The sequence below is a fragment of the Cebidichthys violaceus genome, unplaced genomic scaffold (genome assembly GCF_023349555.1).
Source record: "Cebidichthys violaceus isolate CVI_PGR_0920_01 unplaced genomic scaffold, fCebVio1.0.p SCAF_14, whole genome shotgun sequence".
Taxonomy (NCBI): domain Eukaryota; kingdom Metazoa; phylum Chordata; class Actinopteri; order Perciformes; family Stichaeidae; genus Cebidichthys; species Cebidichthys violaceus.
This window is the reverse complement of record NW_027176307.1, coordinates 5,110,546-5,130,030: the sequence shown is the minus strand read 5'-3', so window position 1 is coordinate 5,130,030 and position 19,485 is coordinate 5,110,546. Positions and strand designations below refer to the sequence as shown.

At 43.2% G+C, this 19,485-nt stretch overlaps 1 protein-coding gene across 5 annotated transcripts in view; it reads right to left on the bottom strand.

The window, feature by feature from the left end:
* The window catches only part of fynb (FYN proto-oncogene, Src family tyrosine kinase b), a 59,376-nt gene that overhangs the window by 17,426 nt on the left and 22,465 nt on the right, over window positions 1-19,485 (bottom strand). For all 5 annotated transcript variants that reach the window (XM_068708572.1, XM_068708571.1, XM_068708574.1 and 2 more), the window contains 2 exons: window positions 4,865-5,121; window positions 1,687-1,783 (listed from right to left, as the gene is read on the bottom strand). In XM_068708572.1, coding sequence (XP_068564673.1) covers window positions 1,687-1,783; window positions 4,865-5,111 — 344 coding nt within the window. In that variant the 5' untranslated portion in view covers window positions 5,112-5,121. The remainder of the gene's footprint in view (window positions 1-1,686; window positions 1,784-4,864; window positions 5,122-19,485) is intronic.

Here is a 19,485-nt window from a genome sequence, read left to right as displayed (position 1 = left end):
GAGGAAGGCCGACCGCCGCTGGACCGAAGGCAGAGGTGATAAGGCAGCCATGTACAGTGGAGAGCTTTAATAGCATTCAGATTTCAAACAGTGTATTTTGGTGTGAAAACACAGTTTGTGCTCGTTTAGAGGAAGACATCAGTGAATGCAGTGAAGTAAACACTCGCCCTGCATAATATTGACTAATAGCAGAACTACATGCATTGACACTTATTTATTCATCATTCATGCGTGTACATTTTTTTCGTCATACATGTTGAATTATATGCTTGACTCTCTACTGTTGGCTTTAATTACAATTTATGGGTCGTTTTAACTGAGATGGATTGCTAGGCAACAGCTTGGGTCCATGTTTACTTACACTGCAACAGGAAGTAAACTGGGACACATCTGCAATGTTTACAACTTTGAAATGGTCTATTGCGTGCATACCAGTTGACACAGTTTATCCTCTTTCCCCCATAATTCCAAATCACATTGTTCATTAATATTTGTTTTTATTTATATTACATGTATTCAGTTAACTGCTGAATTCTATTTTCCTGGAATGTTGTATTTCCCAACATGAAGGGAATCCAAACGCTGTTTCTCCACACTTCAGGTTGGGAATTAACTGGATCTTATATTTTTGTTTGCCAAATTGAAACACATTAAATCCCAAAATACTAAAATCAACCTATAACATGTCCACCATGTGTTGATTCTTTAAATTGTAGAATGTAAACTCCTCCTAGGAGTAAAGCACCAATATATAATACTATATTATTGTTACTTAGCTACTATTAACTACTTAACGCTCCGGAAAATAAAGTGGCATGCGAAATTGATGATGGAATTAGCTAATGAGTGGGCGATCTAGTGAGAGTCGAACACGCGCAGTACGGATCAGTCCATCAGCTCATTTCTGAAACAGTAGAGTCACTTGCCGTCCCTCTGCAGTGATGCACAGTGCACGCAGAGAGCAGCATAATCACCCCAAAATCTAACGGAGAATAGTGTCGAAGCACAGACCTAGCAGCCCCCCTCACTCCCTCCCTCCCTCCCTCCCCCGCCTCCTCACATGTCACTGCAGCGCTCCAGAAACCCAAACAAACAGAGAGGCAGTTCCAAGCAGCCTCATGCAGACGGAAACAAAATATGAATCCGCAGAGCCGAGGCCATGATGGTTAAAGAGCTGGAAAACACACACACACACACACACACACACACACACACACACACACACACACACACACACACACACACACACACACACACACACACACACACACGTGCACACAGGCAGGCAGGCTGTACGTCTGCATTTCTGCTGACCGGAAAGAAAGACCAGCCAACATCACTGTGGGTGCAGCAGGGGCCCTTCCAGTCCAAGCTCAGAGGGGACGTCTTCATGGAACACTCCAGTAGGCTGGAGTCCCTGCTCGTCTTAAATGAACGGTGTTTACCGCTCGTTGTCACATTGCATGCTCGAGCCAACACCTTTACCTCATTTGAAATGCTTTGCACCCTTTGCACTTTCCTTTCACGCGTAAATTAATTCAGTTGATAATGTTGGGGCTCCCTGGTTGGTTGTAACAACCACAACTGAGCAGCAGATTATATTTTGGGTTTTGGCTTGCTCCAGATTATGAAACCACAAGCACTTCTTTTTTCCATGTAAGCACTTATTACCCATAGCCGACTTACGTGCTGTTGATAATCTGGAACCTCTCTCCTTTCCTGAAGCTGAGGTCGTCCTCCGTCCGAGCCTCGTAGTCGTAAAGTGCCACGAAGAGGGTGACTCCTGCGGGAGAGACGGAAAGCACAGAAAATGAGGATCAATCACAGGTTTTGCAACGCCGGTCGCGTTACCTACATCATATTGCTTGAATTACAATGACATTCAGAAATGTTTTTCATGGTCCCCACAGGATGAACCTGAATAACTAAATAACCCCCTAACTTTTTATCTGGTGCCACCAGCATGTCAAACTTTTCAATCATCCAGCGACGCATTTGATAAGATTTCTGGTCGCGTGTGTTGCACTCTGGAGCCCTGCTACATTCTACAAACTACTGTGCAAGTGAGTCAGCTTGGCCCTAATTCTTTTTGCCGGTACGGCGTTCCTGAGGTTGAACCGGCTTCGTAATGGCAGAATAACCTTTGCAGAATCATTCTCACAAAGTAACCCGAAGTCACCTTCTTCTCCCCACTGAGTCTTATCCCCTCTCCAATATCTCCCCTCCATTAATCCTACTAATTTCTGCACTCGTCCTAGCGGAGAATAGCAGCACTCATTTGAATATCTCACAGCGGCACTTTCTCTCACAGGAACGACTCCCCAGCTCATTGCTTGCTTGTGGCGAACGTGACGAAAGGAATTCGGGCTGGTTGCAGGATGTGTTAACAGATCGCAGTGGGAGGTGAGCAATACAAATGAAGATGGGAGGTGGAGGAAAAGCGCTAACTGTTAAACTGCCCTTTTAGGGGTGCCGGGTAAAAAAAACATAAATAGAACAAATAGTCCACGATTAGGAGACGACAAAGAAACAACAGAGGAAAACATTTAATAAAGATATAAACTCAAGACAAACTAAACCAGATAATAGGGCTCACATCTCAATACGGCTTCAATTGAGTGAACACAAAATGTGAAATTACACTCTGAAAAGATGAATCACTCATTCTCGCTTACTTTTAATTGGGGTTACAGGGTTATATAGTAGTTTGAGAGCTCCGTCTGTAAATGGATTCACTTTCCAACAATTGAATAAGACGCTGAGCTCTTTGCCAGTTGACTCGCTGTGTGTTTCTCTTAATGACAGCATCAGCTATATCCCTATAACAAGTTTCAGGGGGCATGGGAATGCCAGTGTGAAGCAGAATGCGTGAACCGTCAGTAATGTGAATCCAGCCGGGCGTGGGTAGAGCCACAAACATCGAACGGTCTAGTGACAGGAGCTGGGATTTGGGGATTCCTCAGTCCAGTTCGACTCATGAGGCCGGCTAAAAACCTCGCTAGATAAAAGCCAGTGGCCTGAAAACCATTATCATTCCATTATCTCGCCTGCAACCGACTCTACTGACGTACAAGACTGGCAGCATCACAGTGGCTGAAACAGAGAAGAATTTGTTTGCACAATAGCTACCGAAAAGTGTTTGTAGTGTAAATAAAAGTTTTTGCAGTTTCGATAACGCTTAAATCTGTAGTGTTCCTCAGAAAATTTGGTTCTATTTGTGGTGGTAAACTTGGGAATTGGGAATCACGGTAAAAACATGTGAAATTAAATTATGAAATGAGTTTATGAAATTGTGAACAGTGTTATAAACTGGAATTCTCCTTTAAGAGGTCTGTCTCTCCATCACCATCGCTCACTGTCTTATTTTGAATGGTCTTGCCTCATAACAGCACAGGAGTGCAGCGATCAGACGGCAGCACTCAAGAGTGTTTCGCTCCGGTCTGAGGCGACTGCAGCTATTAAGCTGTTTCATGCCTCTGAGTGTTTGACAAATGGAAGTCGAATAGGCACTTCTTCAAAGCCCACTTAAACTCTCTTGATCACATTTTATTTTTTTCACTTCAGATGCTCTCACTGGGACTGAGGCTCTCTGGGAAACCGTGTTGATATGAAGAAGAGGGTGTGTGAGGCATCTCTCTGTCACAGATGGAGAGGACCCGTCGCCATTTATGTGTCAACAAACAGAGAGAACAGAGGGCACACTGTTCAGAAGAGTGTGTCTGAACGCGTCACAGCTGTGGTTTCGCACTGCTCGAATGTTCCATTAATTCAGTAGAGGTGGGCGTCAGGTATAAATTGACGTATTGATTCACCCTGGAGCTGTCTGCGGGGATCCCACACAATGAGTTACATAAGGTCAGAGGAATTTCCATTTTGCAAACAGACATCAGCAAAAGATCAACAGATAATCGATAAGATTTCCGATGCCAACCGCAATTTAGCGGTGCGACGGAGGGGGTTGATTATGGCCGTCAGAGCAAACTGACGGCCATAATCGGCAGCTGTGTTATCAGGGGTTGAGAGGAAAGGGCTGGCTTATGTCCACATTTTCCCCCACCAGGAGAAAATTTAAAAGCTAAAACCCCCCTCTTTGCTCCTCTGCCCGCCGAGTGGATTTGGATTATGCGGCGCGGAAAATAATCCGCACTTTGAGGGAAAGGGCTCTTGCTAGGTCGAGTGGAAACGCAGAGTTCCTCTGCAGAGCCCGCCCGGGGTTCAATCCAAACATAAAGGATATCCTGAGTAGGAATATTCCCCTACATAAACACGGATCCCCGGCACACAAAGCCAGCCGGACGTTCCTGACCGGGGGCGGGCTGGGGTCAGCGGTGGGGCTGCACGAGGGGCTGTGGGGTGACGAAGGCAGTCTTTAAGCGCACAAGGCTCCCCAAAGAGTTTTGCAAACGGAGGTGCGTGTGTATGTGTCACTGGGTGTGTAGGATGCTATAACTGCGTGGGAATGCAGTCAAAAGAAATGACCTTTACACTCCACGGCTGCAGATACTTTCCCTGTTCCGACAAAACAATAAAGACGCACTGAAGTACCCCTTCAAATGAGTTACTTCCTCTCTATTCTTTCTGTCAATCAAAAACAAGACAGGGACACGCCCTCACAGTCGGCTGACACGTGAAGGCGCCTTTCTTTTACTTTCATTTAAATAATAAAAAAGAAAAAAAGAATATATATAATATATATTATATATTACATAAAATATATATTAAAAACCCACAGCATTATTTTTGAGTGCAAAAAGCATGGGCTAAGTGTGATTTCAGTGACCAATCAGAGAGATTTATATTTGTTCCGTGGTCGTCATATATTTCTTATGGCGACTCTTCCTAACTAGCTGTGAACATCCCTCACCTGTCCCACCACGGGTCCTCAGGGTTCCGGTGTGAGAGGAGGTGCTGACTCCCCCGAAGACGGTCATTCCCTGTCCGACGGGGGCGTGGAAGTTGTTGTAGTTGGGGATGGCGGTGACCCCAAAGCTGGGGTAGTGCTGCGGCGTGGGGTCGGCCCCATAACGGTAGCCCGCTCCCTGGGAGATGCCGGTGTCTCGGTCGTCCGTGAGTTTGGTTGCTTCCTTATCCTTGCATTGCACACAGCCCATTATCTATAATCTGTGGACGACAGGAGGAGGAAAAAAGGGGGGTTGGTTTATGTTTGTTTATAAAAGACAGCAGGAAGATTACATGTTGATAAAGTGGCGGGAGAAATAAAAACACAAACTAAAAAGAGCATTAATGCAGGCAATGAATTTAACTTATGTACTATGAGCTGGACGAGTGGATTGATGAGATGAAATGAGTCTGTCTGGCTGCGCTCAGCACACCCGAACATAGCTGAACTCATCTCGCTCCGCTCAAGGTTCTCCCCTCACACTGCTTTCTCTGTGGATGACATCCTTCCGCTGATCGGCACTCTGGTCGGGCAGGTAGGGACATTGAGTTTATAGCGCCACACACACACACACACACACACACACACACACACACACACACACACACACACACAGTCCCCGGATGACTCACACAAACAACCAGTGTGTCTTTTTCACGGTCAGGGAATAACGGGCGTCGGAGAGCGGCGCGAGGATGGAGTGTCAGCGGATGGACGCTGGTGTTCGCCATGGAGACAGCGTTGGACTCTATTCTTTACTGTGCAGTCTACCGAGAAATCCTCACCCATAAGCCTACTTATGTAAAAGTTATCTTGCATTGCACGTTAAGCTGCAAGTCCAGGCCCCCTTTCTAGGGTCTGGGATCAAACCCACAATGGACCAGCCCCCTCCTTAAAAGGGTCTGGGAGGCGACCCAAAGCTGGACCAATCAGTCAAAAAAAAAAAAAAAAAAAGACAATTAAAAACAATAAATAAATAAATAAATAAATAATATTTCTTATTTCTTCTTCAGTTTTTAAATTTGATTTAACCCAGTTAAAACACATATGTTTATGAATGTTATTTTGTAATTTATTTATTTACTTTCTTATTGTCTTTTCTATAATTTCACATAACTCACATGTTTTGCACATTTGTAATAGAAAGGTTTCTGTAGCACTCGTGTGTTTGTAGGCAAAAAATGTAGATAACGCTCCAAACTAGTTTTAAAAACACTTTATAATAACTACACACTATGAAGCATTAGTTAAGTATGAGTAAACACTTAATTAATTATTTATAAAGCATTGTTCACTCATTAACACTCATTAGTATGCAATTTCTAACATATGTAAATGTTTTATTCTTGATTAATAAGCTGGTTTATTATGTGTTTGGAGATTATGTTTTCATACTTTATAAATGATGGATTCCCCATTTGTAAATTAAGTATTATATATATTACAAACCAATTAAGGAGTTGTAGATGATTATTAAGATAATTTATAAAGTGTTAGTAAATGATTAAGAACTTCTTTAGATGTACATTATTCATGCACTTATGTATGCATTTGCTTTGTAAAGCATAGATAGTCCACACTTTAGATGAGGTCACACAAAATATTTAATAAATGACTAGTTACTACCTGAATTAATCATGAATTGCAGTATTAATACGCATTTATAAAGCATATATTAACATAGTCCCTAACCATTAGTGCATATCTAAATCATTATATATATAAATGCATGAATAATGCACATCTAAATAAGTTCTTAATCATTTACTAACACTTTATAAATGATCTTAATAATCATCTACAACTCCTTAATAATTGGTTTGTAATATATATAATACTTAATTTACAAATGGGGAATCCATCATTTATAAAGTATGAAAACATAATCTCCAAACACATAATAAACCAGCTTATTAATCAAGAATAAAACATTTACAACTGTTAGAAATTGCATACTAATGAGTGTTAATGAATGAACAATGCTTTATGAATGATGAATTAAGTGTTTACTCATACTCAACTAATGCTTCATAGTGTGAAATTATTATAAAGTGTTACCAAAAAACATCTTGAAATACTTTCTCAGTAGTATATTTATAACTAAACTGGGATGGTCTTTCCCTCTACAAAATTAATTTCTGAGATTTGAAAAATGACGCACCGCAGCGGGGGCACAAGATTACCCTTGGACAATGCTGCGTACCCCCAGAGGAATTAACGCCGTCTAATTGTTTCTCTGCAACAACAAGGACGAAAATACCAGCATCGGGCACGGAGACACAACGGGCCATAAATCCAGGCTCTCCTCTGAAGACAAAGTGTCGGTCTGGCCTTCAGCCAGTCTGTCCTCAGAATGTGTCACTTGAGAATATATTTCACTCCCTCTCTCTCCCTCCCCCCCGCCTTCTCTCTGTCTCAGTCGCCTCATCTGACTGCGGAGAGAAGCAGCATTCACTTGTGACACATCGTGAGGACAGAGCGGAGAATGATGAATGAGGAGCGTGGGCTTCCCCTTTTCTTAGGAGCGGCGATGAGCAAGTGGAGGACCGTAGAGGAGGAATCTCACTCCTCAGTGCGGCTGACAAACAACAAACCATCACAACCTGATCTAATGAGTAGCTGACGGAAACAAGAGGCTGAAAAGTCGAAAGACAGGCGGTAACCGAACAGCAACACCAGCACACAATATCTATCATCCATCAATGAGAAATATGCTGTGGGCATTCATGTTTCCCAGAGGATGGTCCATAAGGTTTGTTTTTGCTTTTTGTCTAGTGCCACCATAGAGCATCATCGATCTACCCTTTCTATTTGAGATTTTCTCCTTTTTACATCATGAAGTCACCAAGGACTCGGACATGTAACGGTTATTTTTCACTATTTTCTGACATTTTATAGACCAAACAAAGAAAAATACGATGACCCACCCACGGTTATATGCCTCCGCCAACCAGTCAGGTTGCAGTTTACATCCACACCTGTCCAAAATGTCACCACTGTGTCATTTTATCCGATCAGACATTTGTGTGAAATTGCCATGATAAGCGTATGACTTCTTGTCACGTGTCATGTGAGGACATTGGTGGGAGTAGGAGAGAGGAGTGCAGGTGTTGTTGGAATAGAGAAAACGTAGCTTAGTTGTTTTCAATGTCATGGCTGAATATTTAGACGATATCAACAATGTGGATGAGAACACAACATTTCTGAATGAGACTCCTCGAGCGAGATGTGGTTAGACACAATAACAAGCAGACTGGATGAAGCTAAACGTAAAAAAAAATTAATTTCTCTGTTAGGTCCTTAAATTAATATTATTATACTATATAGGCCTATTTATGTTTATATAAGACAAGTGTACGGTAGGTGACATGGCAGATTTGCACGGAATTCCCCAGGTGATCCTAGTCTTGTGTGTCTACAGTTATAGACTCAAAGGGTTGAACAATACAAAAGTTACCCTTTAAGCAACATGTCATCATAATTCTTCCATCACTGATCAAAAAAGGATACTTGAGCATGTAAAAGTACCCATTCTTAGACTACGGTACTTCATTATATTTACATGTGCTTCTTTCCATCCAAGACTTCCATATTGATAATCGTAATAAACACAGCCACGTCTAGGATCCTGCTAGCAGGTCTTTAACCGACATTCAATGTAACTTTTACCACTTTAGAATGACGGTCTTTGTTGTTGCCGGCGCCGAGAGCAGCCCTCTACTCCGCCAATTTAGAACACTGACTGACACACTGTGACCGCTCTCTTTCAGCATAATTACAGGCCCATCCCTCAGATGGCACATGGAGGCCGAAACGCCCGTCAGCAACAATAAGAGGTTGTCACAGGAAGTGAGAAATTACCGTATTATTTGTGTTTTCTTGTTTTTTTCAAACCCAAACAAGAAAACATGTCTACACCAAGGACCAGCCTTTTCAAACTGAATGCCCGTGTCTTCTCTCTTATGTGTTCATCGTGTGTTTTGTTTTTAATGTTAGCCTCTTTCAAGAGTTAAAATGAAATTGCCCCAATATGGGTAACTAAAGGCAACAACAGCGGCAATGCCACGCTCAGCGCCAGACTGCCAAGCGTCTCTAATCGTGTATGTGCTCACAGCGGACGGCTGAGACCAGAAATTGCTCGGTGTTCTGACTCTTTACATAACCCCCGTGACCGGCAGAGGCAGACTGAGTCAGCTTTTGGAAGGGATACAAATGTATTGATCCCTCTGAGCCGGCCGGACAGCATTTCCTGTGCAGTGGTTACAATGATAATCTTTGGAGTAGGGGTGTGTGTTTTCGGGGTGAGGTATGGCTTAGCATCACAGCTGGTCGTACTGAGCCGTCACGTACAGTAGGTAAGTGTCTCTGATGGATTTTTGGGCAGATCATCTCTCACCGCTGCGATGTGTCAAGCAAATGAAAGGGAAAAAAATAACAAAAAGTGTCTCAGTAAGCAAGTCTGATTGAGTCCAAAGACAGCCGTTTGTCCGACGTCTTCCTCAGCAGAGCTCTCTGCAGGCCCAGCAAAGGGCCGAGCTCATTGCCAATTGCTCTCTTTGAACTGAAGGCTTTTTCATCTCTTTATTTCCCTCTTCCTTCCCTCCTTTTCACACGGCCCTCTCTGCAGATTAATTATTCCTCCTTCGCATAAAAAAAAGCTGCCACCTACTTGCCATAGGGCCTGTTTTCGTTTTTTCAATCCCAGAGGGCTGCAGGAAATGGCTCTTAACTGAAGCTGCATCTGTCGTTTCACTAAAATGAAAATTTTTCCAAATAGTTTCTAAAATGTATATGCTTTCATATAATATGGAATTAATTATTCTCCTTTTGTTGGCTTACAGCTTTCAGTATGCCGTCATGAGTCGGGCCGACCGCCTCCTCCAATGTTTCAGCTGCTTTCAACATGAAATCGATGAACCCCCCGGGGGAAAATCCAATTTCAGGGAAGGACGTGACCAGCGGTGGAGTGGGATCTATAAATAGTTAACGCAAAAAGGCTATTCATAGAACACTGGATGGACAACGTTCATTAGGTGCTTTAATTGGTGCCAAAGACTGAAAGCATGTGCACGTGTAAAGAGAGTGATTTGAGGAGTGAATGGGGTGAAGACCGGTTAACTCAACATGAAACAAGGTGGCGTCCAACGAACTGAGAAAAGATAGGCGGATAAAGAAGGGTGTTGGGGGGGGGGGGGGGGGGTTTCATCCAGCACGTACCACTCTGAGTAAATAATTTATGGCAAGGTTGCGTGGAGCTGAAGGTATGTCAATGCATTCAGGGGCAGCCGTCCTGAATTTACATTTGATGGAGAGGTGATGGGGCTGATGGGGCGGGGGTTCTGATGCTCTGGGTGGTTGCTGACGGAGGTCTTACTATCACGGTTTAACCCCTTGGAGAAGGCTTTTTCCATCCCATCGGTCATTGGAGGTGTGAAGCCTGTCTGGGCTCTGAATTTGTTTTCGCATGGATTGGGACTTACATGTGGCTGAATATATATATATATATATATATATATATATATATATATATATATATCCCTGACAAGGACGCATTTATTATTATACAACTCTTCACAATTTTAGACTGTGCCGCTGGAAACAGAGAGCTCTAGGCTCGGGACCCATCTCCAGGACTTATGGTGCAAAAAACCCTGAGCTATCACATGTGTTAAGGTGGACAATCACGCACTTCCTCCTCAATAAATAAAATGTAAATGCCACTGTATTATTTTGCGCAGTGTATTGGTCGATTGCGGGGACCGTTAATAAATAAAGTAGCCTACTGAGTGAATTTAATACCTTGTATCACGTCCATGCAGCATGACCGCCAGCAATAATGCAAAGGTAAACATTACAACCTTAATATTTCAATATAACTGTAACTTGTAGAGTGTGGTAACGCACCGTGGAGCAGCAAATAATTTGTACTAATGTGCTTACGTAAGCTAGCTAGCAAACTAACGTTAACACAACAACAACGGAGGGGGGGGCAGCACAGAGTGATTTGTGGGTTTGTCACTCTGAGGAAAACTTTCACACTACACACACTCTTGACCACAAAGGGGAAGCTATCTGTTTGGAAAGTGAAGCCAATTAATGCCTTAAAGTTGAAGTCTTTCTAATGGCCAGCCGGGGGCGACTGATTACAAAAAGATCTGTCTGATTGTATAGAAGTCTATGTGAAAATGACTCCTTCTCACTTGATTTATTACCTCAGTAAACATTATAAACATAAGTTTCTGGTCTCAATCTTTAGTTTCAAGTCTTCTTCAATACACCATGATGTTCATTTAGTAAACTTTTGTCCATTTAGAGTCTGGGAGTTGTCTTTTTTTTCGTCTCACAACTTTAACCCTTTCACAGTGTGATTTCAGTTCTTGAAAGGTAAGTGTAACATTTTGGTCGCCTAAAAATGTCCTTTTTCAGTGTTCAGTTGTAATTAGCTCCACACTGTCGTGCCACTAAAACACGGGAAAAAAATGGTGAAGGCCACAAACCAAGATGGCAACGGCCAAAATTCCAGAAGTCGAGGCTTCAAAACCATAGTCCCCAAATCAATGGGTGACATAACAGTGACTATGTCCACAATATATTTACAGTCTCTGCTCGACCCGCTGATAATATAAAAATATGGTTTAATGCAGCTTTAAATATTTAACTGCTGTACTTCTTAGTCATTGCAGTTTATGTTACAGTTTATAGTAAAATGAGTTTATGTGCATTAATGCAGGGTGACATGCATGAATACAAATGTAGCCCACTGTTATGCTGCTATGGCTCAGTGACACCAGCATTCATAACAGAAACATTTCAACAAAATCTAATTAATCTCGACCAGTAATCAGTAACCATATCAAAACACAAAGCTTGCAGCACCTATTTCTACTACCGACCCTGCTGTCTCTCACTGTGTTGTTGTACGGGCAACTCATCATGATAATAATCCTTCACTTTACACCGTCCTCGTGCTGTGCCCTTCATCAGGGGGAACACCAAAATAGACAGACAGAGACAGAGGGGTCGACACGGAGTCATAATGAGGTAGAAAACCATTACAGGGGAGGCAGAACAGTGGCTGATAGAGAGGAGGAGGAGGAAGAGTGAGATGGAGCTGAAACATAAAGGCGAGGGTGGATGGACAGGAAGATGGGAAGGGGAAGAATGAGCCCCCCCCCCCCGACTTGTCAAAGGGAGGGGATAATGATGGGCTCCGGGTTGTCACATGCTGCGCCTGCTTCTCTGCCAGAGGGAAGGCCCTCGTCTCAACACTCCCAGCATGCCATCCTGCCGGTGTCATGCCGAGAAGAGGAGGAGGAGGCCCGTGCCAGTCAGGGTTATCTCTCACACTTCATCGCTTCCTCTTGTATTTAGTCATGTGATGCATGAGCTACGAGCACGCAGCCAGCATCCTGACTCAGTTCTCACAAGTCACCGTGTGCGGCAGATCTGGGCCTGAACACGGCACCATGACAGAAAGCTGGGGTCGACGGGTTCAATACCATAACATTTATCCATGTCTAGTTTCTGCTGCCTCGTCTCTCGTCAGATTTAAGGCCTGGTGTGAAGGGACACCGTCAATCACCGTTCACCGATGAGGAGACAGTGTGGAGGAGAAACAGAAACGGGATAGTGTCGACGAAAAGGTCAATCGGAACCCTAAGGCTGGCACGCCCGGTTAACTGGTGTTCTTACAAAAGGAGTTTATAGTGATGCCAACGCTAGCAGCTCTGTCCCGCTCTATGTTAAAATCTTATCAATTTTAACTCTGGTGTTCATGAGCTGCTTGGTTTTTGCACTTGACAATTAAATTAACACGTCTACCGTTTTCTAGGCTAGAAAAGGGTTTATTTGATCCTAAATACAACATTAATGTACTTAATATGGCAGACCCACCACCAGACGGAGTGTAGGGAGAGGGTTTAAGGATTGGATTTGGGCCCTTGTTTGAAAAAGATCCACAGACTTTGAGAAGTAAAACATAATCATTTTAAACTGCTGTGTGTAATGTTAAATTAGTGACCTTGACAGGGATAGCAACAGTAACTAAGGGGGCCGTGGTGAAGGGTTGATTATTTAGAATTAATTCAGTTTTAAGTGCGTTAACAGAACACAGGACTGTTACATATTTTTTTGTGCAGGGCAACTTAACGCGCTAGTATTGCGTTAACGCATTAATTAATTAATTAATGCCGACAATTATTTTATCGCACATTAGCGCAGTTTAAAAAAAAAATGCAATACACACCGTTGATGCCAGCAAATCACCCAAAAAAACAGTGGAGGGAGGCTTCGGCAAACTACGTTGGCTGCAGCGTGTGGGAGAAGTATCGATAAACAAAAGCAAGACAATCTAACAAATGCCACAGAGAAGTGGATAGCTACAAACTGCAGGCCGACTAGTATTGTGGAAGATGTCGGTCTGAGGAACGTTCTTAGGATCGCAACAAATGACGGCACGTATGAGCCTCCCTCAAGACGCACCATCACAAGAAGAATACATGAGTTGTATGAAAAGGAGAGAACTACAAAAGCAACGGTGTTACAACGTGCACCAACTGTTGCTCTCACTGGAGACTACTGGATCGCTGGGTAACCATAATCACCTCGGTGTTACAGTGCATTATATTGAGGAACAGTGGGAGCTGCATTCACATGCTCTGACTGTAATGAAAACAGAAGACAGACATTTTGCTGAAACATGCGCGGAACATTTTGTTCATGTTGCACAGCAGTGGAACATTTCAAATAAAGTCAGCACACTTAGCACAGATAGTGAAGAAATATAACTGCTACTGTGTAAAGGGAATACTGTTGTTAAAAAGCACCTTATTTGTTGAAAGTGTTTGCAAACCAAATGTTATTGCACCTTTGTTCATATAGCAGTACAAGTGCGCAATACACTACTTTTGAATTCATTATTGAACTTTGCGCATAACAATGCAATTAATCGCAATTAAAAATTGTAATCGTTGCCCAGCACTAATATTTATAGAATAGTGTGTTACTCAGACCCATCTCAAAATGAAAAAAATCAAAAGTTTACATGTTTTCACTATTATTTGCTTGGTTTTAAATAAAAAAGGGACCAGTCTAGACAAACGACTTGGACCAATGTTCTGGCTTTGCCCCTCTGTGGGCAGCCCTGGCTTGGCACCGCGGGGTCCCTGAGGTCACCTGGCACATCACAGTAAAAAAACACCACAGACACAACGCCGCTGCTGCGGTAGCTGAGCTGTGATCCCTGCCTCCCCCCTAGGGCTGGGCGGTATACTGGTTCAACCGGTATACCGGTTTTAATTTCCCGTATAATATGAATTTTTCATACACCGTCATACCGGTATAGCGGAAACAACTGCTGTCACTCTTCAACAGGAAGCAAAATATATTGTTCGCCGCGAAGAGTGCTACGGTTGGAGCTACTTATGTAGTGAGAGCAGTGGCGGGCCGTGCATTTTATACCTGGGCCTTCTGAGCTGTCCTACTTGAGCCATCTCCTAATAAGCTCATTATGATGCCACAGCTATGGTTATTTGTTTCTAGGGGTGTAATAATACACATATTCGTATTAAACCGTTCGGTACGAGGCTTAAGAACCGAACAACACGTTTGAATAATACTAGTGCATTTGGAAAATGCATTAGCTTAAATTGTGGTAAATATAATGTTTTCGGTGGACTGCGCTCAGATAACTGACAACAGGCTTTGTGACCTCTGAACCCGGAACAATAAAAAAAACAAACAGCTGAGGCTGCGGCACCGCAGCTAAGCTAAGGGGGAAACAACAGCCTGAACGGATTCAATTGTCCGGACAATAACACCGCGCATGACGGGATGCTTCGTAAATAACAGACAATACATATAGTCCAAATCAATGTAATTAAGACAATGACAAGAAAAACTCACAAGAACCAGTCACATATATTTATATGACAACAAAGCAACAAATCAATCCAGCAACACTGCAGCGCTAGAGCACGACCCATTCATAAAAACGTCACGATAGACAAATGAACACAGTAGAAATGCTACTGCATATGTATAGACGCAAAATCAGTTAACTTACCACAGCTGCTCTTCACTTAAAAAGTCCACTCAGGTCTCTCCAAAAGTTTTCAAAAGCACGTAGCTTGTGCGTGTCCTGTCGTATAGCTCCCTTGGTTAGCGTAGCGTAGCTCCAAACAGTTCCAAACACCAAGAGTTCAGTTGCAATTGAAACGCATTCTTAGCCATAAAATGTGCAACGCTTCCCCACCGCTGTCAGCCAGAAATACCGTTCGTATAAATCCTGCTAGCTGTGGGCTTGACCGACCCTTTGATATGATGTCCAGCTTTCTGGAAATGTCCTCCAGAAATCAGTTTAAAAACGCTAAAAATGTCATGTCAATGTCATAATTGACAAGTATGTAACTTCTTACATATGTTTCAACTTGAACTCTTACTAGACACTATGATCTGCCAGCTAGCTTTCTGTATGACCGTCGCGTTACTTAAAGAACAGAAAAGAGCGATGCAGGAGGAACAAAGAGAAACCGGAGATGCACCAATAGAGTCTGTGCCCAAGAGAGGAGCTGTGTCTGCTGTTTGGAAGTGTTTTGGTTTTAAAAAATCTGACGTTTTGTGACTTTGGAGCCACTGTTGTTGCCGCTGGTGGTAACATGAGCATCTTACATCACCTCAGCAGAATATGTGAATTATTTTCATGTGTGTAATAGATGCAATCTGAAATGTACACCTTGAAAACTGCAAACCTATCTACGTCATATTTTTATGTTTGTTAAATTATCAGTAGCAATAACTAAATTATATGCTTATTATACATATTACAAACAACAAACATTTAAAAACTCTATAAAAATAATTTAAATCTTTTTTTTTTTTTTTTTTGGTATTTTGGTCAGACACAGATGATTACCTTGTAATATGTGTGATATTTGTTATAAATGGACGTTGGTACATAGAGGGTGATAAGAAGCTGTACTTGGAGGGACTTAGGACCCAGGGGAATGTAGGTGAAGGAAGCAGCAAGAGACGCAAGACACGCCACACAAACAGCTGTTAACTGCTCGCTGCCACCCGGTTCTTGTGTTAAAAATGTCTGCTTAATAATTAAACGCTTGATAAAATAATTTTCGCCGTTAATTAGTTAATGCGTTAACGCAAAATAATCTTACAAAATACCGTGATATACATTTTTGGTCATACCGCCCAGCCCTACTCCCCCCCCCCAAAAAACCCCCCCCACTCCCGCTGCCTCCAGAGTGACCCTCCATCGCGCCATCCTGACCAATAGGAGACAAAGTGGCCTCCCCCCCATTCCAGGGAACCAGGCTCTGCTGTGGTGGGCGACAGGAAAGCACACACAGCTGACCAGAGACACTCACTAAGGGGCAACAGGAGGAAATGATGTGCAACTTTGAGACGATGTCAGTAGAGGAGGAAATGTTGAATTAAGCGGAGAGGAGATACAAAAATACATTTCTCCCAATTTAGGAAGATTGTCTTTTTGAAACGGTAGACCTCAATAAGACACGAATAGCTGCTAACGGCTTCCCCGAGGTCAATATTAAAGCCTCAAGTAAGCACTCAAAGGCTGAAGCTCCTGCACTGCCAGAAACCAGTTTACTTCAAAGAGGCCGGGTGGAGTCAATAAAGCCAAGGATCTGGGCTCGATTATCTCGTTTTCACAGCTCTTTTTTTCCCCTTTTTTTTTTTTTTAACAGCACGCATCCCCACAGGAGGTTCGCCTGAGGATGCACCGACTGCCTTCGTTAAAATTTTTTTTATTTTTTTTTAAATCACAGACTCCATCCTGCTTTTATCCCTCTCAGCGTGAGCCCGTCAGAGCGAGCAGGTCGCCTCCTCAGCACGGAGATGATAAAGGCCCGTCTGCTCCACCTGCGCCTGCAGACAGCTGTAAAGCACAGGAAAGTAGGAACGCAGGCAAGTTTGAGCATTAATGTATCTACACTTATTTTATTTTTTTATACACTGCTGGCTCGTCTCTTCTCCTCTCTCCGGTTGGGGGATTACGAGCTGTCAAAACTGGAACAGCCCTTCCTCCTGCTGCCGCCTGGAGAGGCCACATGCTTGTCTACATCTCTCTCTCTCTGTGTGTGTGTGTGTGTGTGTGTGTGTGTGTGTGTGTGTGTGTGTGTGTGTGTCTGTGTGTGTGCTGCGTGGAGGGAACACGCCTCAGTCGGAATGCAAGCCGGGCGGGACCAGCGGTGACACCATTGTGTCAGGGTGGCTCAGTGTCAGCCGCGGCAGGGACGACAGGAGCGCCGCCGGTAGGAGCTGGCGGAGGGCTGACGGGGGACACCTAGCGATCCTCAGAGGTGCCGATGGAGACGGCAACAACTGTTGGGCCTTCTTGAGTCAAGACTACTACTGCAGCCATCCTGTTCCTCGGTAAAACTGAAGGGATGGAAGCTATTGCCGCTGAAATGATTAGTTGATCAATAGATCGGTTCATTAACCAAAAAAAGTGAGGCGTCCTTACTACATCAATACCGTTTCAAAAGCAGCTAAAAGCTCTTCACAGTAACCTCCATTAAAGAGCTTTTTTTTTTGTCGCAGCCCTTTAATGTTTTTCAAGTCAATATGTGCAGCCTCTCACCCAATATATCTTCTCCGTCTTTTTACGGTCGAGGTAATAAATCTTGCTCCAGGAGCTTCGTGTGTTATGTGCTCCTTGTGGTCTGGCTCCGTTTTATTGGAACAAGAAAATAAATAACGTGGCTGCTGGAAGAGAAGGCTTGCGAACCTTCATTAAACGGCTAACAAGGTTACAAACATGTCAGCCAGGGACATGCAAAAAAAATATCGAGTGGTGCCGCTTGATGTGAACCCTGCAGACGTGCACTGACAGCTGACCTTCTGTTAATAATGCAGCCGTGTACAGGACTTGACCTGGCAGCCCCCCCCCCACCGACACTCTTCACTTCCCCTCTGGGCTCCGGATGAATCAACGGCAACACAAGAGCTGCCTCTGCTCTCGACATTGAAATATTCACCGGGTCCTCCTCCTCAGATAAAAAACATCAATTCTCTTTCCATCTCATTGGAGTGCTCTTCTTCGTTGGTATGAGGCAGGAAACCAACTGCACGCGTGATTTTATCATTTACAGTAAATGTCGGTTTTAGTACATCAGTATGTATTTAGCGTGTGAGCACGTCATTGGCTTCACCTGCCGAGCAGCTGTCTATACAGCACTGGGCTTTGGCTCAGGAGCAAAGCTGCACTGAATAGAGGAGACACCTTCAGAGTAACTATATAAACACCCTCAGAGGAACAGCTTGACATTTTCAGGCGTTTATTTGTCTTCACAAGGCTCTAGAACAGGGAGGTTTTCACATGTTTCACAGGGAGCCTGTTTCTTTTGAAAGTTCTGTCCACGGCACGATGGAGTCAAAGTTTTCAGAGTTTAAAAATGCTAAAGTATCAATTCCGTTCATATCGTTGCACCATCTAATTAGGTCAACAAAGTCTGACTACAGCGCTAAATGACCAACGTCCAAGCTAATACGATGATGACATCGTTGACTATTGTGATAGACAATTTAGTTGTGCTAGTACATTTCTACTGTGATTTAGTTTATGTCCCTTACTCACTAACAAAACTATACAGTGCTGTGAAAAAGTATTTGCCCCCTTCCTGGTTTCTTATTTTTTTGCATATTTGTCACACTTAAATGTTTCAGATCATCAAACAAATTTTAATATTAGACAAAGATAACCCGAGTAAATACAAAATGCTGTTTTTAAATGATGATTTAATTTATTAAGGGAGAAAAGCTATCTAAACCTACTTGGCCCTATGTGAAAAAGTAATTGCCCCCCCTTGATAAATCATGAATGAACTGTGATTTTTTGGAAAGCTGAGTTCAATTTCACTAGCCACACCCAGGCCTGATTACTGCCAGACCTGTTGAATCAAGAAATCACTTAAAGAGAACCTGTCTGACAAAGTGAAGTCGGCTAAAAGATCTCAAAAAGCAACACGTCATGCCGCGATGTAAAGAAATTCAAGAACAGATGAGAAACAAAGTAATTGACATGTATCAGTCTGGAAAGACCCCAGAACAACATCTGAAGAACTGCAGGCCTCACTCGCCTCAGTTAAGGTCAGTGTTCATGATTCAACAATAAGAAAGAGACTGGGCACAAATAGCATCCATGGGAGAGTTACAAGGCGAAAGCCACTGCTGACCAAAAAGAACACAAAGGCTCGTCTCACATTTGCCAAAAAACATCTTGATGATCCCCAAGACTTTTGGGCAAATATTCTGTGGACTGACGAGACAAAAGTTGAACTTTTTGGAAGGTGTGCGTCCCGTTACATCTGGCGTAAAACTGACACAGCATTTCATAAAAACAACATCATACCAACAGTCAAACATGGTGGTGGTATTGTGATGGTCTGGGGCTGCTTTGCAGCTTCAGGACCTGGACGACTTGCCATAATTTATGGAACCATGAATTCTGCTCTCTACCAGAAAATCCTGAAAGAGAATGTCGAGCCATCAGTTTATGACCTCAAGCTCAGGTGCACTTTGGTTATGCAGCAGGACAATGATCCGAAACA